The following is a 21,360-nucleotide window of genomic DNA, read 5'->3' on the forward strand; positions in this document are numbered from 1 at the left end:
CACGGCCGTTGGGCTATTACATACATGACATGCGATTCCCAATCTACATCTTGTTCTCATCGTCTCAAGTTTTCTTCTTCCTCTTCTTCACCACACAATCACACGCGAGCGCGCGCACACGCACAGAGAAGCCGAGATGAAGAACTGCCGACAAGACGTAGAAACGGCAATGCGCCGGCAATCGTGGGCTTTGCTTCATGGTGAGGAACGGACAAACGTACCTGGACCGTTTTTGGCCACTCCTTTTCCCCCCTTGTACAGAAGAACAGCATCCCAAAGTTGAGCAATGGTACAAAAATTTCGTCTCGTTTCCCATTCTCCGCCCTAGAATGCCTAAATGGTATGCTGCTACTGATACTGATTCGATGACTCGAATATTGGAAAAACCTCCCCAAAACGCCGCACGCCGTTTCCCGCCAGTCGAGTGATCATTTTCGTCTTGCTCAGCCGCGGAACCCGTTTTTACAACTTGGAAACAACCACCCCCCCTTCCCCTCCATTTCCCTTTCTTCTGCCGGAGCTAGCTTTTCGGGTAAGAGATATGCTTTGTAGACTTTCTTCTCCCAAACTCTTGAATCCCTGCTTGACACCGTGAACATCCTCCGCTCTTGCCACAATCACGTCGGCTAGGCGGGCTCACTCAGCCGCTCCTCGGAGGAGGAGGTCCCATCTTGCCGGCGCCGGTATCAACCCTCTTACTGGGAGGCAAGTCTGGCTTTTTGAAGCCATCATTGGACGAGCCCGCGACCTGAGTGAAAGTGCCACCCTTGAACCACCGGTCCTCCTCGGCCTTTCTCTTGCGACTGAGTTCAGCCTGGACCTTGGGGTCGACGAGCTCCAGACCCTGTACAGGCGTGAAGGCCAGCGAGGATGCCGTGCCCGCTCCCGCGCCCAGCGATGTGCCAACACCTGACGTCCTCAGGCCCTTGCCGCGTAGGTCAATGTTGGAGTTTGCTGATTGTCCAAAACCCTTGAGCGAGGACGCCGCTCCGCCCATGGGCGTTGCGCCGCCCCAGCCCTTGTTCTTCTGGCCGAGCTTGGCCCTCGTGCGTTGATCGACTTGGAGGTTGCGAATTCTGCCATCGTTACCCTGTCCGATCATACCCATGCCAACAGTAGTCTCCCCTGTGCCGTAGCCGACCTCGCGCTCCTCCTTGCCAAAGGCCATTCTGTTCTGGGCTTTGCGCAATTCCGTCATGGCCGTAGCCTCCTTGGCCTTCCTTGCCCTTCTACCACCACGCTTGCGGGAGGGCTTGTCATCTGGTACCGGCAAAGCTCTGGGGCCCTTGTTCGGAGGCGGTTCCGTGAGCTTCTCGAGTCTTGTGAGGCACTGCTCCTTCAGATCCTCGCCCGTCGAGCCGTCGGCGCTGGAGTGAATTCTGTCGACGCGGGCAGCGAGCAGCAACTTGGCCGATACGATGCGCATAGCCTGTCTCTTAAGGTCGTTGGGAATGCCTTGAATGATGGGTGAGTGGTAGAGGAAACCCTGCTGCCTGACGCCGATGTTCGTAGCTAAGCCCGCGGCACCAGCACCTTTCTTCGAACCCCACGCTGCAATATTGCACGCGGGCGTCTTCGATAGGCCAGTCAGGCCACCGGCGGCGTTCAACAGTTGAGCAGCCGTCAGAGAACCGATCATAGCAGTCAAATTCGGCGCGAAGAGGTTCATGCGCGACTGGACATAGCCCGTCAGGGTCTTCTTCGCCTTGTCCAGGGAGATGACCATTTCACAGGCTCTGTATACGCGCTCCAGTTCTTCTTGCGACATGTCTCTGCCCTTCGTTGTCGTAGCCTCCACTGTGACGATCATAAGGGATGGGCCGTCGAGGACGGATTTCAAGGAAGCTTGAAGGACATTGTCCGTTGAGTGCTGAAGCTTCTTGATACTCTCCGAATCAAGCGGCCCATTGCCCAAGATCGCGACGACCTTCGCATACTCCAGCGGGTTGGTGATGAGCGTCTCCAGTTCTGGGAATCGTATTGAGTAGTGGTCTCTGATATACTTGTGCACCAAGACGATCTCGCTGTCTATGAGAGTCGACAAACTGTTCGATTGCGTCAGGAGGTGGTATTCGGGATGGTCTTCGATATTGCCGAGCAGTTGTGTAGGAGTCGGTTGCGACTGGTAGTGTGCAATTTTCTGTAGCGTTCGAGTGACGATGTTAGGGCTAGTTCTCCCAAGAGACGATGTAAACACAGCTTCCACCAAGCTAGTCGTGTCTTCGGATGCTTCACTTACCTCTAATACCGGCTCCAAACTTAACATAAGACTCGCGACGCTGCGAACATCGTTGACTCCACCCAACTGCATCTTCTCGACCTTTGCCTTTGTATCCTCTGCATCTTCGACAGGGTCGACAGCACCTTTTGGCGTCCCACCCATTTCTTCATCTCGGTCTTCGGGTTCGCTCTGGTCATCGTCCAGATCCATACCGCCCGAAGCTTTGCGACCGCTCGCTTCGGGCGCATGATCAAGTCCTAGGGGATCATTGTCTTGCTGAGTCTCCTCTGCTTCCGAGCCAGAGTCCTCGAAATCGTTCAGCAGCTCATCTGCTAGAGTCGCCATGTTGCCAGACGCACCTACCGAAGTAGCTCTTGGATCGTAAAATCGCCTAGGAAAGAAACACGGCGTGACGAAGTTGTAAGGTTAGGAAGATATAAAGTTATGGAAGCCTCGCGAGGCTACGGAAGTTTTGGCGTGACGGGTGGGTCTAAGCCACAGAAGCTCGTTATCGGAGTGGCTGGTGCCGATAAGAGCTGCGTTTTTCCAACGCTTCATTCAGCCTTGGGCCTGCCGCCTGAGGATGGATCGTTGGTGTTTGCGACCGATGCAGAATATCATCAATTGGGCAATAAGGTGACGCGATTCAACCTGCCAGTACCCATACAAAGCTGTCATTCTGTACCATCACATCTAGCGATCCTGATTACACGCGATTTCGCGCGTTTCCTCGAGTTTAACCGACTTCGACTTTGCTCGACACCATGGAGGCATCTCGAGGACCCCCGAAGGTCAAGAACAAGGCCGCCGCGCCTGTTCAGATCTCTGCCGAGCAACTTCTACGAGAGGCTGTTGACCGGCAAGAGGTCGCGCTACAGGCGCCTACCCAGCGGTTCGCCGATCTAGAGGAGCTTCACGAATTCCAGGGCCGGAAACGACGAGAGTTCGAAGACTATGTTCGACGCAATAGAGTCAACCTCAATAACTGGATGCGATATGCGGACTGGGAGCTTGAGCAGAAGGAATTTGCGCGCGCAAGATCAATCTTTGAGCGCGCGCTCGATGTGCACCCCAATGAGATCAAGTTGTGGATCAGATACATCGAGTCGGAGAGTATGGAATCCATCCCCAACGCCCTGCAACGAGACAGACAGCTGACTTTCTCACAGTGAAATGCCGAAACATCAATCATGCGCGCAATCTCCTCGACAGAGCCGTCACACGACTACCTCGTGTCGATAAACTTTGGTACAAATATGTGTACATGGAGGAGATGCTGGGCAACGTTCCAGGAACCCGCCAAGTCTTTGACCGTTGGATGCAATGGCAGCCCGACGAAGCTGCGTGGAGCGCATACATCAAGCTGGAGAAGAGATACAACGAGTTCGACCGAGCCAGAGACATCTTCAGAGCATTCACACTCGTCCACCCGGAACCTCGAAACTGGATCAAGTGGGCAAAATTTGAGGAGGAATTCGGCACGAGTGACATGGTGCGCGATGTATTTGGTACTGCGATTGAAGAGCTGGGCGACGAATTCGTGGACGAGAAGCTCTTTAGTGCTTATGCGCGATATGAGGCAAAGTTGAAGGAGTACGAAAGAGCGAGGGCGATCTTTAAGTACGCACTGGATCGCCTTCCTCGCTCTAAATCAATGATCCTTCACAAGGCTTATACGACCTTTGAGAAGCAGTTCGGAGACAAGGATGGCGTCGAGGACGTCGTACTTTCAAAACGCCGTGTTTACTACGAAGCACAAGTCAAAGAGAACCCGAAGAACTACGATACATGGTTCGACTACACACGTCTGGAGGAAACTGCTGGCGACCTCGACAGAGTCCGCGACATCTACGAGAGGGCAGTATCACAAGTACCACCGGCGCAAGAGAAGAGGTTCTGGAGACGGTACATCTACCTCTGGATCAACTATGCAATCTTTGAGGAGTTGCAGGCAAAGGACATGGAGCGTGCAAGGCAAATCTACAAGGTTTGCCTGGAACTGATACCCCACAAGAAATTCACGTTTGCCAAGGTCTGGCTGCTAAAGGCGCAGTTCGAGATTCGGCAGGGTGAGCTGACGGCGGCTCGCAAGACCCTGGGTCAGGCTATTGGCATGTGCCCGAAGGACAAGCTGTTCAGGGGCTACATCGAGCTGGAACTGAAGCTCTTTGAGTTTTTGCGATGCCGGACACTCTATGAGAAGCACATTGAGTGGAACGCCTCCAACTGCCAGACGTGGATCAAGTTCGCCGAGCTCGAGCGTGGTCTTGACGACTTGGAGCGGACCCGGGCTATCTTCGAGTTGGCCGTGAGCCAGCCAGTTCTCGATATGCCCGAGTTGCTATGGAAGGCCTACATCGATTTCGAGGAAGAGGAGGAAGAATATGAGCGCACGAGGGAACTCTACGAGCGCCTCCTCGAGAAGACGGATCACGTCAAGGTCTGGATCAGCTACGCCCACTTTGAGCTCAACATACCCGAGGACGAGGAAGAAGCAGAAGAGGAGGCACCGATCAGCAAGGAAGCCAAGGCGAGGGCACGCAAGGTCTTTGAGCGCGCGCACAAGAGCATGCGCGACAAGGAGCTCAAGGAGGAGACGGTCACGCTGCTCAACGCGTGGTTGTCGTTTGAGAGGATACACGGCGGGGACGACGAGATTGAGAATGTGCAGAAGCTGATGCCACGCAAGACGAAGCGCAGAAGGCGCTTAGAGGACGACAGCTTCGAGGAGTACATCGACTATGTCTTCCCTGCCGACGACAAGCAGACGCAGAACCTGTCGAATTTGTTAGCCATGGCGCAAGCCTGGAAGCAGCAGGGAGGAGATGCTGCTGCATAAAATCATCTGTCGGAAGAGAAGATGGTGTTTGGTATTTTTTTGTACTTCTATGCTCTTTAGCAACCCCCATTGTACCCAAAAACAAAGCTTCAATCAAATTTGAGTTGCCCTACCCAGCATCAAAAAGAGAGTTCGGACCAAAATATATGTCTCATCTTATCCAGATTATTCTTGTCTCGCCATGGGCATCCCCGGTACCCAGTCATCTGAAGCTCCCGCCGGATGGGTGAGCCGGCGAACCTTATTTCATGCGAGAGTCGAGACTCTTTCTCTTTTCTTGCTTCTTCAGGTCTACCTACCAACTCCCTGCCCCAGACACGTAACGTATAAGTTTCGCACCCAACCCAACGAGCCCCGGCCAATAAACACAGATGACCTAGTAGTTGGTGCAATTTAGCAGACTATGGTACTGGACTTTGGGGCTTGCCCATCATCGCGATGGCGGCGGGATAGAACATGTCAGACCAGTCATCTGACTGACGATGTCTTCACCAATAGCGACTGCAGGCGCGGGGGAAGGGGGAGGGGCACAGAGGGAAATCCAGGAAAGAAAAAATGCGGCGGATGTACAATGATGTCATATTCCTCTTTGATTGCTCAGCCGCCTGTCACACCCGCCACCATCCTTTCCCACGGCACCACACGACATCTTTCGATGCCGTCAAGCAACCAACGCACGCTATCCGTGCTAATGGGGATGTGGTGTAGGCACGAGTCACTGTTACTGTCCGCGGCAGTTTGACGTTGATTGACGGGGGGAGGCAGGGAAGCTAACCATGGCATACTGACTGGGCTGGATCGGATCGGATCGGATTTCCCTTCACCATGTCTTTCTTTACCCTTCCCAAGAAGTTAGAACAGGCTGAACAGGCTGAACGACAGAACAGCAAAACATCAGCCGACGGATGGTGGCGACGTCCGCCCATGTGTCCTCCACCACACCCCATCTCTTCCGCATGATGCATTCTTCCCAAACTTGACCGAGACCGAAGCAGAAAAATGGCAAATTAGAATTAATTTAAAAGAGGCATGAAAAAAAGTTGGCAGAGCTGCCTATCAGAATATCAGCAGACATGACAATGATAGGACGGGAGAGTGGGGGAGAGTCGTGGAGGAACAGTCTAGAACATATTCCCTCCCACTTGCCTCGCTGTTCCGATAGGTCTGGTCGAGTGAACCAAAGAAGAAGCAGCAGCCCAAGATATGTACTCTCGGTACGAATAGAGAGCAGGCGATTACTCGCGGGGTGGCTGCAGCTTTTGGCCCTAGGCACTGCCGAAGACATGGTAAGAGGGGGGAGAGGCATGGGCTGTTTCGGACCCGACCGCTTTTGCCGGGGGATTTGTCTGTTGCGTGTCACATAAGTCACACAAAGCGTCAGTGTTCAGTCACCAAATGGTGCCCAGCCTTATTCAATAAAAGACGAATCGGGTGAGGAGGTTGGGTCGCAACGGTCATCATATCTCATACTCATAAAATCGGGAACTACATATCCAACCAAGTATCATGATAACAAAATGCCCATCCTCCCGTCTAAGTAGGAAACTGTGAAACCAAGAGACCAGAAGATATCGTGTGATGGTGGTTGTTGGGGGAAGGGGAGGGGCAGCGAGTGCCTTGCAGTATCTCGACGATGATGATCTTGTGCTCTGGCCCGAGTAATAAAGCCCATGTAGCCGTCTTTTCCGTCGCATATCATCATCCCGCATATGCCACCCCTCCCTTCCCGTCTATTCCCCAATCTTTCCAAATGGTAGCCGCCTTCTCTCACCGCCGCTTGTCTGTTCTCGCGCTAGCGAAAAATGTCCGGTCTGTCTCAGGAACAGGGGTCCCATCTCATCGGGGTCCGCTTGGCTGCTTCAACCACTACGAGCCCGGGGCCATGTGGTGGCCAGACCTCTCTCTCCCTCTCTCCCTTCATTGCTTAAATCGAACAAAAACAGTTGGTTCCAATCAGACCCTGCCGATCAGCCTCGATCTCGGCTCCATCGTTTGCTCATTTTGTCTGAGCTGCATGCTGCGATGCCCTCCATTTGGTACTACTGTCATCCGCAGGGGCCGAAGACAACGGCTTGACCAGTGACGATGCATCTGGTTCTTTTTGAAGGCGGCGCAGGCCGATTAGTAACGGCGGCGTTGGTCTGTCACAATCCAATTAGAATCAGTTATGGTTCGGGTACAAGAGAAGATTGCGTGTAGATTGGCAACAGAAGGGGAAAAGGGAATCCATCTATCTGAGTAAACGCAATGCAAGGTGGCGGCCGTCGAGGGCCGTTGTGAAACGTGTGGGACGCCACTCCCACATCCCCTTAGTCTTCCACAAAAATCTTTCCCGGCTTTGTTTGAAAACAGATATGAAGGTGGCTGAAAGATGATCTGTAGGAAATGTCGTAACGTCGTAGTGTCTTATACAGGCATTATAGGTGGTAAAAGAAACCGAGGGTTTGAGGGCAGAGTGAGACAAACAGCCCGTGCGAGTGAGGACGTTGTCTTGAGGAATCCGAAGAGTACCACCAAGGATCAAACACCCCACCGCTCAGGACCGAATTGCTCTCGGCCAGACTTCTCAGTCTCTGTATCTCCTGTCGTCATAACCAACGGGAGGTGCAGGCAGGTGCCCGGCAGAGTACGGGTTATCGTCGTAGTAAGTTGAACCGTAGTCATACCGCTCTCCTCGCGGAGAGCCAGCATGAGACCAGTCATCAGCCCTACTCCGTCGACCACCATGGCCGTCGGTGAGCCTCTTTTGCCGCTCAAGTCGTTTCTGATGTCGGAGTTCCTTCTCGTGTTGGAATTCCTTGCATTCGTGTGTCATCTCTTTGGCTTCCTTGAGCTCAGACCAGGCACCCTTGATACCGAGGGCAGCAATTCCAACAGAGGCAGCGTCTTGCACGAGAGCCTTGGTTTTGAGCTTCTTCGCCTCCTCTGGGCTGAGGCGCCCTTCCCTCACAGCCTTCTGCCTTGAATTGCGTTTCTCCATACTTTGATAGACCCCATGTGCCGCGTGAATGGTGGCAACGGCCGCTAGGCCGGTTGTAATGACTTGCTTACCTCTCATTTTCCTTGCGCGCTTCGCATCATCGTCCGAGTCTCCAAGATCCGATTCGGAACTGGCGTCTGATTTCCCTCCCCTGCGGCGAGAACGGTCCCGGCGCCGGCTCGTGTATGATGACCTGTCATCATCGTATACGTCGCGTCCACCACGTGCGGATCCCCTGTCGTAGTCGTCGTATTCATCAGAGTATCTCCGGGTCATACCGCCGCGTCTAGAGCTACGGTCGTCGTCGTAGTAATCATCTCGGCCGTACTTCTCTCTCTCCTTTTCCTCCGGGTTGCTGCCAATGCCAATCTTGGCGAGTCGCTTTCGTGCAGAGTCGACGACACTGCGACTTCTGCTTCGTTGGCGGGGTTTGTCGCGACCATCGCGGCTAGAGGCCCGGCTGTCATAAGAGTCGGCGCTACGGCCACGGCTCCGGGACCGCACGTTCTCAATAGCCTTCTTTGCGCCAAAGGCACCTAGACCGGCAGTTGCCAGAGCCGCCAAACCAGGTCCGCCGCCTCCGCCGTCAGAGCGAGCGCGAGACCTCGATCGGCTTCGTCCGGTTCGGCGGTCCTCCTCGATGTTGCGCTTGGAGCCGTTGATGACCCGGTTGCCGACCAGACCACCGATGACGGATTCGGCCAGGCCCAGCTTGCTCTGTTTCTCGCCGCCTTGTGCAGCGTCGATGGTAGCGGCACCGGCAGCGGCAGTGATAATACGCTTTGTCTTCTCGCCCTTCCAGCCACCGGGCTCTTTGGCAACACGGAAAGCTTCAGTAGCTCCGGCAATGAGGGAAGCCATGGCAGCCTTCTGCATTTTGCTGGCGGCTTCATTTCCGGGTCCTCGAGATTTGGACCGAGAGGATCTCGAGTCGGGACTGCCTCGTCGGCTTCTAGTGTCACTGCGCCGGTCATCACCACCACTGGCGCCTGTAAGAGCTTTGACAGCAACTCCCAGACCAGAGGCTGCGAGAGCGTTCTCCAAGAAAGACTTGTGACCCTTTTTCTCCCTGTCCCCCTCCTCGTCGGAGTAGTACTCGGTGACTCGACCGTCACGGCCGCGATGCATGACATAGGTGGACTTGTCCTCCTCCTTTTCCTTGCGCTTGCCGTAGTACTCTGCGCCCTGGTAGCCGGCAAGAGCTCCAGCTGCCCCCAATGCCGCAGAAGTCAAGTAGTTTCTCTCGACTTCGCCGCGGTGTTCTTTGGCTTCCTTTCTGTCGTAAAGCTCCTTGCCGCCAAAGGCCAGGGCCGCACCTGCAACAGCGGCGAGGATCTTTTCTTGTTGATTGATGACGCGCTTACGAGACCTCTCCTCTTCGGCGTAGACAAGACTGCCAGCTTTCCGGCTGCGACGATCATATTCGCGATCGTAGTATCGGTCCCGGTCGTCATAACGGGGGTCGTCGTAGTAGCCGGGTTCTGCTGAGCGAGTTCTTCGGGAATCTCTATAACCAGGAGGGGGGAAGTCCCGGCGGACTTCTTCAATAGAGAGCTCGCTGTTCTCTCGGGCCCGAGGAATAATTTCGCGAGTTTGGTGAACCTTGAGATACCCTTCGTCTGCATACCGGGGGTCGATTCTCTCCTCACGACGCTCCTCGCGCACGTAGCGACGAGTGCGCTGAGGCTCTTCGTAGTAACTCATGTCGGTTGACGAGAGTGGGCGTAAGAGCCAAGCAGGCTCGGTGGGTAATTTTCGATTTGAAGCGGGGTGATGTAAGTCGTATGAGTGAAGTGACACAGTGATAGGTTTTGGTTCGAGTGTGCCGCCAGAGATGATGGTTCAACTGGCGAGACTGACGTACGGTTGAAGAATTTTCGATGAAGACGCTGAAGTGTCTATGAGTTGTAAAAGGTGAAAGATGAAGGACAGCAAGCCCCGGGAAGAAATGAAGGAGGGGAGGAGATGATGAGCGAAGACAGGGGGGGCCAGGGCTAGCTAGAAGAAAGTGGATGGGCAAGGGTCCAGCAAGACGGGAGGGCAAAGGCAATCAGGCATGGAAGGAAAGAGACGGCAGGGACGGGGAGGTCACTTCAGGCAGAGAAGCCAGCCAGATACAGCCACCTTAGGCCTGGAGTGGGCAGGGCAGAACAGGGTTGGGCTGTCCGAAGACATGGATGCGACATGTCGACGACTCAGCGTTGCTTCCAAAGATGCAGCATTTGGAGCGGCAGCGGCAGCAGAAACGGAGGGTGCGGGAACCACTTCAGGGAAAGGAATGCTAAGGCAAGGCATGTTCGATACGGGCCTGCGAAAGTACCTCGCCCGCAACATTACCGTGAACAATTACTTTTGAAACTTGTTCTTGAACAAAACGGGACCCTTTTTTTTTTCCTCGTCCGAAAGATGGCCCATCTACACAACACAAGCCGCTGGCAAAAGTGTCATTTGGACATGCCGTAAAGCCCCCCTCCCCCCTCAACGTCTGACCGAAAATAGTGTGCCCTTCTTTGGGTCGTCCAATTTTCCAGCTGCTCATTCTCACATTGGCTGGGCACCGAGAAAAAGTAAGACGAGTGGCCAGGCAGGCTGTCTAGTGCGCCTAGAGACTTGTGCTAGCGCTGTCGTAAGTGGCATGAGAGGACGGGTGCTCCCTGCGACAAACCCGATGCCGCTGCGCACCAAAAACTTAAGTCCAAGGCAATGGAAGTGATGGATGCGTAGTGGTGGTGGCTTTGGGTGACTTTGGGAGTCCTCTCTGAGAATCAGGCCAGTATGCAACAGCTACTCGGGTTTCAAGCAGTGCAGCGCATGTTCCTTGCTCCGAAAGATGGCAAAGAAGTCTGCGCCTCTATGTTCGCGGAAAGAACGAGCATGGTATGTGCGCGGCCTCCGATGCAGTTGGCATTGCCTTCCTGCATGTAACACCTGCAACCTGTGCCTGTGACCTTGGGCCCGGGGGAGTTGCAGTGGCATACTGGTTCACTGGAGTACCTTAATCTACCTAGGTAGCTGGAGGGCAGAGGGTAGGGCGGGACGAGTTGACAACGAAGCAGTGGGAGAGAGTATGACCTCATACCGACAGGCATTCTAACCAATGAGACATCAGAAATCGCTCTTGCCTTACCTCTCATAGTATGCCCTCCACTTGGCCGAGCGCCGATAGGAGGGGGTCCAAGGCCCGGTACCTTCCACAGTACCTATGGGAGGGGGGCTCTGCCACCGAGTGCTCGGTCAGTCCACAAAAACACCCATGGATTTCTGTTTTCCCACTGAGCCAGGCGATGCCTAACTATGTACACGACGGAGTATGTCTGTTGCAGCCAAAATTGAAGATCCTTGTTGATTTGTTCCTTTTTCCTTTCTCTTAATGCCTCAAAACCCCCGAGGTTTGTTTCTCTCGGTGACAAGTTGATCACGTCCAAGTTAGGTTGCGAGTATTTTGGGGTTCGCCGTAATTGCGGCATGATATCATTCGTTTCCAACCAGCAAGTGGTTACCGAAAATGCAATAAACCTCATTCGGTATCTGTCCAGATACAGTACCTACCGAGCATACGCTAAGGTACGTAGTCGCGGATGACAAGCAGATACTTCGTAGAATCATGGAAGGGAAGTGATCGAGTAGAACATTTAAAGTGGGTGAGTTGATTGGGCTGAGATTCCGAGGTGGACTGTGGAGCGAATGGAATGCCCCGCGGTGACAAACTTGAGGAGGGGAACCTGGAAACTTGCACCGAAAGGGCAAGGGTGGTCTTGAGCCCGTGACGTAGTGTTGCACTCTTGCTGCCTCTCAAGTCTCAACGGAGCATCTCCTGGGGCTGGTTGCGTGGCGCAGCCACACTTTGCATCGGAATGTGTCACACGTGGACGGTGGATACGTGGCGGGTGTGGCCCAGTCACTGGCAGTCTGGACTTCCACTGTTCTGGTCACGTGCGTCATCACATTCCAGAATTACCTCATCCTAGCATGTGCCTGGATTAACGGCGGAAAACGGGAGCACCGGCCGTGAGTGGGGATCCCTTGTTCCTACCTCCCCAGCTCAAACAATTGCTTTGTGTGATTCGTCTAGAAAAAACGGCGTCGACCAATGATGCGGCCCAGCTCGAGAATGCGGAGCCACGGCTACTACCCGCCAACCACATCCCTCCACCTCCACTACCTGCCTCGCTCTGCATCTCTTCACCGTAACCTGATTCTTGAATGCGTTCGCGCGGGGCAACGCATCCTCATCACCAGAGTTCGCTCAAATGCCAGTCACGCTTTCATCGCAGACTCGTCTGAAGGCCTCTACATCGATGTCTTCAAATTCACAACAAGGCGGACGGACGACTATGAAGATTTCAAAGTCACGAGTATGGTACCAAACAAGTCATACAGCCAAGACAATTGACAGAATACCCAAGATACCTGCAGCTGGGTAACTGGGATTTCTCGGCCTCGTAATTGAATCCTCAGGTTGTTCGATTTTTCCCCAGCCTCCCAAGTTCTCAACAACCCCATTCCACGATCAAGGCCGGCAAACACGCAACCTGGTGCCAATCAGATCCCCTGCTTGCTCGAGTGAGCCAACACCGCTATGCCATCACCCGTGTATCCGTACCCATTTCGATGCAATCATTCACGTCGTGCAAGGCAAATCCTCCGCGACCTGATTCGACCGCACAATGACACACGCAAGCAACCGGGTCAACCGTCAACGTCACGCCAGCTCAATCCCGTCCGGGGGCCTCACCTTCACTTCAGCCTGTCACGCCTGAATGGCTCTGCTCTGCCCTGCTTTTTCCTGCTTCTCGTCAGGTCTTCCTCCGTTTACAGCTTCGTCTGTTTGTTCCCTGTTCGCGCCTTGCCCGCTTTCCCGGTTGCCCAGCTCAGAGCTGCTTCTGGCCTGCTACTACTGCGGCTGCAAGGGCCTCGAAGCATCGAGCATCTCTACCCAACCTCCGCTTTCCAAGGAATACAGACCAGGGTGCGTGAAAAAAAAAGACCAACACCAAGATTTTTGGCCCGCCTGTTTCTCGCCCCTCACAATGGGCAACAAACGCGCAATTCCTAGCTTTCGCTTCCACCATCGCTGTCGCCACGGGTTCCCCATTCGTTCTGGCCTGCTCCGTGGTCGTACCCGCGCCAGCTTCACCGCGTACGGCGTCATTTGTTTCTTGACTGCATCACCACGATTTCTCGTCTGTTATTTAAATCATTCCTCCACCCTCCGAAGCTGTGTCCCGTAGTTCACTCTCTTTCCCTTCCATCCGCCTTTGTTTGCTTTCAGCCAGCCAGTGATACCCCCCTCGCAAGAACTTCTTCCGCCTCGTCCTCAACAGACCTGTGATACCCACCCCTCGGATTTGAGCAAAGATACCCCCTCAACCAACAAACAATATGAAGTCTGCCATCATTCCTCTGGCCGTTGCCGCCAAGTTCGCCGTTGCCAACCCCATCGACGCGCGCCAAGTGTAAGACACACAGCCTCACCCGCTCGGGATCTAAAAGATAGCTCAAGGGGAGCTTCGGAGCTAGCCAGACACATACTAACACAGCCCTCATAGCTCTGACGCTCCGGCTTTCACTGCCGCCGCCGATGCTCTCATCTCGGCCTACATTCCCACCGACCAGTGGGACTCCCTGACCTCGGCCTTCGGCTCAGCCGCTAGCGCCGCCAGCGTCACCGGGGATCTCAAGTCCTACATCTACTCCGTCCTCAAGGCCACCAGCACCCCGGACTGGTTCTCCGCGGCCATCCCGACGCAGTACACCAGCCAGTACGGCGCTCTCGAGTCCGCCATTGAGAGCCTCCGCCCAACTGCTGCCCCGGCCGGCACCCCCGTGCCCACCGTCATAGCCGTCACCACCACCAACTCGGACGGCAGCACCATCACCACCGAGATCTCCACCACCATCACGCCCATCCCCACCACAATCACCACCGATGTCGTGCCTACGCTCTCCCCCAGCGTCGTCACCGGCACCGATTCTGCTGGCAGTGCCTTCACCTCCACTGTCCTGAACACCGCATCCGAGTCCGCCACTGGAACTGCTGGGTAAGTTTTCCTATATCCTTCCATCACTCGCATATATCCTAACACTGCGCGCCAGTACCACCGGTGCCTCCGAGTCCGCCTCCGCAACTGAGAGCGGCGCCTCTGAGTCCAGCGGCGCCTCCGCCACTGACGCCTCCGGCTCTGCTACTGGCTCTGCTGCACCCTCCTCCACCGAGGCCCCCAACGCTGCCCCGACCGCCATGGCCCACAGCCTCGCTGCTGTTGCCGCTGTTGCTGTCGGTCTCGTTATGGCCTTCTAAGCGGGATGAGGCGATGATGAGGGATGTATCTTGAGTGAAACGAAATAAAAGGTCGAAATAATGAGGCAGACGGCATGAAGAACTTGTAGATACTGACTTTTTCGGTCTAATCACCTTCTCTTCTTGTGTCCCTACTTCTGTCAAATCGGCAGATAGTGAGACTTGAGACTAGGACGGTTTATGTAATAATGAGTAATATGGCATGACTTTCCCATCATATTTTCGTATAGTCTTAATGGTGTTTTGGTTGAAACTGCAAGTCGGGTATGACAGGTAGAAGCCCGGTCTCTCATGAATCACAGCACCCAAGGCACTTTCTACATGTCTTGATATGAACTCATTGACTCAGGCCCTGTTGTTTCTATACGGCTGGATGATCTATTGGCTTACGGCTTTATGATACACAAGAGCAGGTAATGAACCTAGCTTGAGCGTGAAGCTATCTCGGTGGACCAGGCAGCAGGGTTCCATCGGAAGTTATATAAACTAAGTCCATTTCTCTCGAATGGGCGCTGTGAGATCACCACGTCCTTCCTTAAGGGATTGGTATAAGTATCATTAATTTGCGAGAATATAGGCTCTACAAACAGTGTCTGCCGTTTTGTAAAAGCGCAAAGGAGCTGCGGAAAGGCTGGAAAATGCCCTGCGTCTCACAACCTATTTAGAGGCATCCTCAAAGATAGAAATATTACCGTCTTGTTAGCGATCATTTGCTGGATTTCCTTACGCACGTGAAGTAGCTATCTAGAAGGGAAGAGGAACCGGCCCGCGACTAGGTAGGTACTCGAGCATCAACAATCATCGGCAGTGACGTATGACGAGAATAATGGTTTTGGCATCCAACTCTCATCAGGGAGAAGTGCCAGGCACGAACGTATCCGTGACAGATGAACAAGGATGCTTTGCTATACATTGCCCAAATCATTCTATCCGATGGCGTTTTGATCAGCTTCTCGGACACACCGACGACATGTAAGGCGTTCTTCACAGAGTCGTTCGGTAATTAGGGGGGGTCTTTTCCTCGCGTGCAAACGCCTCGCCTTTACCGTTTGGGAGAGGATCTGGTCACTCGTGTCTACCTGAAGGAAGCCAACACTGGCTGTTAAATGGTAAGAACTTCAAGTGTATAATTCAATACCACTCAGCTCATATGCTGGCTGTAGAGGGAGTTCCCCCGGTGGTCCTCTTCCCATATTTTACGTGACAGTCTCCCTTGATCAAGCGCCGAACCAGGACTGGGGAACGACGAACTCGCACGGCTGTAATAATCCTTATTGGGAAGTACACTTTACATTTCGGTAGAAACTACTGGAGGAATAAGGGGCAGACATAAGTTGTTGTCGACACTTGATTCCTGCGGTGCGAGTCCTAGAAAAGGGTCACGCACCAGGAATTTCGAACCCTTATAGGAGGCCCCCCTGCCCCAAAAAACAAAGTAAGAGAGATTAACTGTGAAGAAAAAACAATTGAATGCCTTGAGAAGTTGAGAGGCAACTTGTCTACCCCGCACGATATCTCACGGCTGGAACTTTCTTACACTCCATTCAGACGCCGTCGCCCGCAACCACGTCTATAATATCGTCAGTCTTCACGATGTCTCTCCACCACCATGCAAAAGTCTGCAAAACTTCAAAAGAAATTACATACAACACCAGGTATTCGCTGGTCGTCACCGACCCAACTACTAATCCGGCCCTCATTGGCTTATCTATGGGAGAGCGGACGGGATCCCGAGTTTTCCAATGGGTATGGTCGTATGTGATAGTTCGAGGAACCGAGGTTGGATATATAGTTGCCAACGACGCAGGAGCAACATGTCGCTTCTCCTCCACCCGTCCCGTTTACCCAAACATATCCAGATTTGACTTGCAGCGAGTGTGTAGTCACGGTTCGAGTGCACGCATCAAATGGCAACGTTTGTTTCTCTCGATACTTTCCAAGTGAAGCTCAGCATGCTGCTCTACAGCTTCCCAGAGAGGAAGAAGACAGCGCCTCTTCCGCGATGACCTCACCCACATCAATGCGACATGGAATTTACGCAATATGAACGCCATATACTCCGATTTATTCATTTTTAAGAGGTCCTATTCATACAATACAGCATCAGCTCGACTGATTTTGCGTGATGATGCCGTCTCTTTCTTTTCCTCCCCCCAATCCCCGTGTATGTTGACAAGCGAAGGAAGGAAGGAAAAAGAAGAAAGAGGAAAAGTCTAGTAGAACCATGGACCATTGCCTCCAATTTCTTGTGACCGCTCGAATGCATTTCATGCCCATAACCCTTCCCCTGTTTCCCTGTTTGTGTTTTCCCAGAATAAAGCATGCAGGAACTATGTGCAGTAAAAAAAAATAAAAATAAAAGAGTTAAAAAAAAGAAGAAAACTTTTTTCTTCGTCTAGCGATGAGGCGAGGGGAGAGAAGAAGGAAGCTGAAAATCCATCCATGATGAGGAAAAACCGCCAAATGAAAGTAAGACCGATGATTGTCATCTCGGACCTGTATGCCGAGTTACGCCGGAGAAGAGACTTTCATCAACCCGTGTCTGAAGCTGCCTTTAAGACGAAGCTTTCACATGCCAACGCAAGAGGGGCGAAGCCTTCCTCTTTGCCTCAATTTTGTTGCCTCTGATTATTCCCCCCGTCCCAATTAATTCCGAATCAAACCTCCCATGGGTATGTTGCTAGCCACCTGGTAGCATATCTCTCTGCTGCGGCCCATCCCCTTTTGTGAAAAAGAAGCAGATAACTTTTCCAACCCTTCGAAGACGACAATAGCTACGGTCTCGTCCCGACTAAGCCCCAAGAAACGTTGCAGTTTCAACGATACTGGGAAGATGCGCTCGGTGACATTGGCCAAGACGGAAATCCGAGCGACCGCAACCTAGATGGGTCTATCACAGCTTGTTGTCGAAAAAATTCCAACAAGAGTTGCCCAATTCGTAAAACATCCTCGTCATGGTAACCGACCCAGATGCTACCTCTCAAGGGAGCTCTCGGCTGTCGCGGCTAGCCTTTTCGCTTCCCCATAGAGAGACTCCAGATTGTCCAGAGGGTATTCTTTGTCCTCTTGTAAGACCGCTTCATAGAATGCAATCAAGTTTTTGAGGCCAGTTGCGTTGATGGTCCCCCCCGTGGCGTCCGCCACTGCATATGCCCGAAACTCCTCAAACATCTCCAAATCAAAATGCCGGGCCAAGAAATGAGACCAGAACCGATAAAGGGATTTCATGTCGCCGGGAATATCCCCGGCTAAAGCATCTTGCCGTTGGGAGAGCGCGCGCAGACGAAATTCAGGGTACGGGATGTCGTCGATGGGGGACTCTGCAACCGAGTTCTCGCCTCGAAACCGCATCAGCAGATGTGCGCGTTGAGAAGGACTCGACAAGCTGCTGCTGTCGTCACCGCATCCTGATGCTGCCGCCTCGCTGCCACAGCCCACGACAATGCCTTCGTCCAACTAGGACTGGAGGGCTTCAGCAGGCTGAGCGTGATTTCCGTTTGTCAAGGGTGCGCTCTCTGTGTGGGCAGAGCCATTGACGAGGGCCTGAGCCTTCTCCGTCTCGGATGAGGCCTCGGCCATTTGCTCGGATGCAGGGCCGGGCTGGAACTCGGGGACTTGAGCAGAAAGCTGCGTCTCGGCAGCGTTGCCGTTCACAGTGCCGTTCGGCTGTCCACCCTGAGCCTCAGTAGGGTAGGCGACGTAGCTGTTTTCGGCACCGTTGGGGTAGGCAGCAGTCGGCGAAATGACAGGGTAGTCGCCGAGCATGCCGTGGTCGTAATGAGCGATGGCGTGAAGGGAACGGGGGTAGAAGTACTGAGGTCCCTCATTGCGGGCAGCATCGAAGCGCAGCTCCATGTTAGGGTAGACGAACTTTTGCCAGTGGGTACGAGATCTCAATCTCTCAATGCCATCGTCACCGACAACGTAATCCAGCTGGGGACACTCGGCAATAATTGCGCGCAGAGTCTGGGCATCGGCCACCGAACGAACCCTTTGGAAGCCGAGGACAAGCTCCAAGGGTACGAAACCCTGGCTGTCCATGTTCTTGCGCAAGTAGGTATCCTTCAGGAGGTTCTCCACGGAGAAGTAGTACTCCATCTGAGGGATCATGATATGTCTCGTTTGCTCGTAGAATGCGGCATAAGAACCCGGGGTCATGGGGACTCCGTAATCCCAGGAGACCTGGTTCATGTTGGTCTGAACTTGACGCATACGGCCAGAGTTCGAAGGGCCACCAGCACCGCGGAACGCTCCAGAGCCGTTGGACTGACCGCGGCCACCACGACCACCGCGGGACTGCGAGCCTCCGTAGGAGGATTGGAAGCTGCCGCCCTGGTGAAGAGGAGGGCTGGCGTACTGTCTGGGACCTTGAGAGCCGAAGGAGTTGCCGTTAGACATGTATGAAGACTGCTGAGCGTGCATGGGCACGTTTCCAGGGTGACCTCCGCGGCCTCGGTATCCGCCGCGGCCTCTATCGCCGCGGCCTTCGCCTCTCTCTCTAACAGGACCGGCCTGCTCCTTTCCATCGGTCAGCATACATGTTTTTGAAAGTATCGCAGGACAACCCAGACAGAAATCAACTTACACTGGCGGCATTTGACTGCGACTCCTTGTTGCGCTCGCCGGAGCTGGGCGCCGTGGGCTTGCGCTGCTCCTTGCCGTTGGAGACTTCCATCGAGGCCCGCTTGTTCGCAGCAGGGGGTTGAGAGTTGGCTCTAGCCGGAGCGTTACCATCGCGAGCACGGTCACGAGCTTCGTTTCCAGCCTTAGTAGGGGCAGCAGTGCCGGCCGGCTTGTCAGCAGAGGCAGCAGCAGCAGCCCCGTGACCGCCACGAGAAGTAATGTCGCGTCCACCACGAGCACCACCTCGTCCTCCTCGAGAGCCTCTAACTGAGGGAATGGGGGTGGAGAACTGGACAGTAGGGACAAAGTCCATACGCTCCCACTTGTCCTTTGAACGGCCCTTGGCACCGGCATCATCCTGAACCTCGGCCTCTACCCGCTCAACCTTCTCAGAAGGCTTGCGCTTCTCCTCCTTGACGATCTCCTTGACCGCCGTCTCAGGCGTAGGCCATGAGTGAACGTCGCCAACGGGGGGAGGGACCTCGGTCAGTCGGCTATCTCTCTCGATAACCCTTGAACCGCGAGCACCATTTCTTCTGGCGGCGGCATCACCATCGCCAGCCTTGCGTTGAGACTTGCCGGCAGCAGTGCCGTTGGTGGCTTCAGCGCCGTCAGCGGCCTTGTTCTTCTTCTTGGACTCCTGGCTGTTGGGCCAGGTGTCAACTGGGGTAGATGCGCTGGCAGCACCATTAGCGGTGGGCAAGGTGACAGAGGTCTTGTGAGCCGCTGTCTCCTTGCGCTGGGTCCAGATGTTGACCGAAGGAAGCGGCGCCTCAACGAGCTCAATCTTGGGCTCTTCTTTCTCCTGCTCTGCGGCCTTGTCCTTCTTCGCGTCCTCACTTGACTCCTTTCCGGCCTTGCCCTTTCTCGGCTTCCTAGAGCCCTTCTTCGGCTCGGCCTCGTCGGTCACGCGAGTAGATGCGCTTGCCGACCTCACGCTCTTCTCACTTCGGCGGGCAGAGGCTTCGGTAACGGCCTCCTCGTCATCGCGTCGCGAGTCGGTGACGGAAGCGGCGGCAGATGGTGTGTTTGTGCTGTTGGCCTCTGCTTGGGCAGAGGAGACTTCCTGCTTGGCAGCCAGTTGGGTCTTGAGAGGGGTATTTCTCGAGGACTCGTCGTCAGCGGAGTCGGTGCTCTTGACAGCGGTGGGCTCGGCACCCGATTGTTCGCCGTTTACTGAGCTCGCGGAGTCCTTGCCGTTCTCGGTGGTCTGGGCCGCGGGTGTTGTGGCCGCCTGACCCTTGGCGGCTTGAGCGTAAGAAAATGCAGTAGCCATCGTGTCTGATGCTAGGTCTGATGCAGAAATAGGCATGCCTCGAAAGACTATTGGGGTATAAGGGACCAGGGAAGATGATCAACCGATCTAATCCTGCCAGGCCCTGAGGTAGTAGCCGCGAACGGGCTGTTGGGTATCCTGCTGTTGGGTAAACCGAGGTTTACCAGCAACTCCTGAGACGGAGACAGACCGGAGAGGGCGAACCAAACCTCTCCGCGTGGTCCGGAAGAATGAGTCGATCGGCGGCCTGAGGTGCCGTGAAAGGAATCAGGTGCCGGTTGACGTCGTCGGAAGCCGTCAAAGATTGAGGAAAACGCAAGGATGTCGGGACGAGCAGGTCCTGCTGGTCCAGTGAAGCCGGAAGGTGGCTAGAGTTTTTTTTCGGGCGAGTGCGGAAACGAGCTTAGGACGAAGGCACGCGAGGACTGACGAATCAGTAGGATCGAGTGCGCGAGCAAGGTGGTATGAGGTGCGGTGGAAGCTGTGTTCCTCGTAAACGAAGAGGGGGGAGGTGGGTTGAGAGCACGTCAACGAAGTGTGTGTTTTTTTTTTGGGTTGCGAGAGACAAGCGAGGCGAGACGTTCCGGAGATGCTCGGGCTGCGGCGATCCAAAGAAAACGTGGAAGACGGTAAACGCAAGGCTTCGATTGGAGGAGGGCTTGGTTGTTGGCCTGAGGGGTCTCGCTGGTCGTGTACGAAATGTCCGCTATTGTAAAATTGGCGAACAGAAAGGTATCGGCCGAGCAGGACGAGTGAACAGAGGAAGAATGACCACAAGGATACCGGTAGGGCAAGGTTTGTGGAGGAGAGGGATAGAGAAAGAGAGATATGTGTGGTTGTGGGAGAGGAGGAGAAAAAGACCCAGGAATAAAATCTGAGGCCCGAGTTTTTTTTTTGTGAATGAATTTTTTTCTTCTCGGGAAAGCCACTACCAGGTTGGCACTTGAGGTAAAAGGTGGAGGCAGCTTGGTTGACCTGACTTTTTAGCGGGGAGGGGGGTAAGGGACGCTGGCACAGCGGGTGATTGGAATTCTTTGGCGACTGACTGGGACCTGGAGGTTTGGGGTTGAGGGAAGGGACCCCAAGGCACTGACAATTCACTGAGATGCGGGAGGGTGCT

The 21,360-nt window shown here is 54.2% G+C and overlaps 5 protein-coding genes across 5 annotated transcripts; 2 read left to right on the forward strand and 3 right to left on the reverse strand.

Moving 5' to 3' along the window:
- Positions 1–640: 640 nt before the first annotated feature.
- On the reverse strand, positions 641–2,566 carry PRP31 (U4/U6-U5 snRNP complex subunit prp31; the record flags this gene model as incomplete). The annotated part of the gene is made up of 2 exons (XM_053187982.2): positions 641–2,140; positions 2,240–2,566. 2 exons carry the CDS (start codon positions 2,564–2,566, stop codon positions 641–643), a joined length of 1,827 nt encoding a protein of 608 aa, XP_053053944.2.
- A 419-nt stretch (positions 2,567–2,985) lies between these two features.
- Positions 2,986–5,060, forward strand: CLF1 (NineTeen Complex (NTC) component; the record flags this gene model as incomplete). The annotated part of the gene is made up of 2 exons (XM_053187983.2): positions 2,986–3,334; positions 3,391–5,060. The coding sequence occupies 2 exons, from the start codon at positions 2,986–2,988 to the stop codon at positions 5,058–5,060; spliced, it is 2,019 nt and encodes a 672-aa protein (XP_053053945.2).
- A 2,566-nt stretch (positions 5,061–7,626) lies between these two features.
- N0V96_003920 (uncharacterized protein) lies at positions 7,627–9,744 on the reverse strand (the record flags this gene model as incomplete). Its single annotated transcript, XM_053187984.1, has 1 exon — positions 7,627–9,744. One exon carries the CDS (start codon positions 9,742–9,744, stop codon positions 7,627–7,629), a length of 2,118 nt encoding a protein of 705 aa, XP_053053946.1.
- A 3,678-nt stretch (positions 9,745–13,422) lies between these two features.
- N0V96_003921 (uncharacterized protein) lies at positions 13,423–14,341 on the forward strand (the record flags this gene model as incomplete). Its single annotated transcript, XM_053187985.2, has 3 exons — positions 13,423–13,496; positions 13,590–14,081; positions 14,137–14,341. 3 exons carry the CDS (start codon positions 13,423–13,425, stop codon positions 14,339–14,341), a joined length of 771 nt encoding a protein of 256 aa, XP_053053947.1.
- Positions 14,342–17,797: 3,456 nt separating this feature from the next.
- N0V96_003922 (uncharacterized protein) lies at positions 17,798–20,240 on the reverse strand (the record flags this gene model as incomplete). Its single annotated transcript, XM_053187986.1, has 2 exons — positions 17,798–18,859; positions 18,927–20,240. 2 exons carry the CDS (start codon positions 20,238–20,240, stop codon positions 17,798–17,800), a joined length of 2,376 nt encoding a protein of 791 aa, XP_053053948.1.
- Positions 20,241–21,360: the final 1,120 nt, after the last annotated feature.

The sequence above is a fragment of the Colletotrichum fioriniae genome (genome assembly GCF_027942845.1).
Source record: "Colletotrichum fioriniae strain IMI 355084 chromosome Unknown scaffold_4, whole genome shotgun sequence".
Taxonomy (NCBI): domain Eukaryota; kingdom Fungi; phylum Ascomycota; class Sordariomycetes; order Glomerellales; family Glomerellaceae; genus Colletotrichum; species Colletotrichum fioriniae.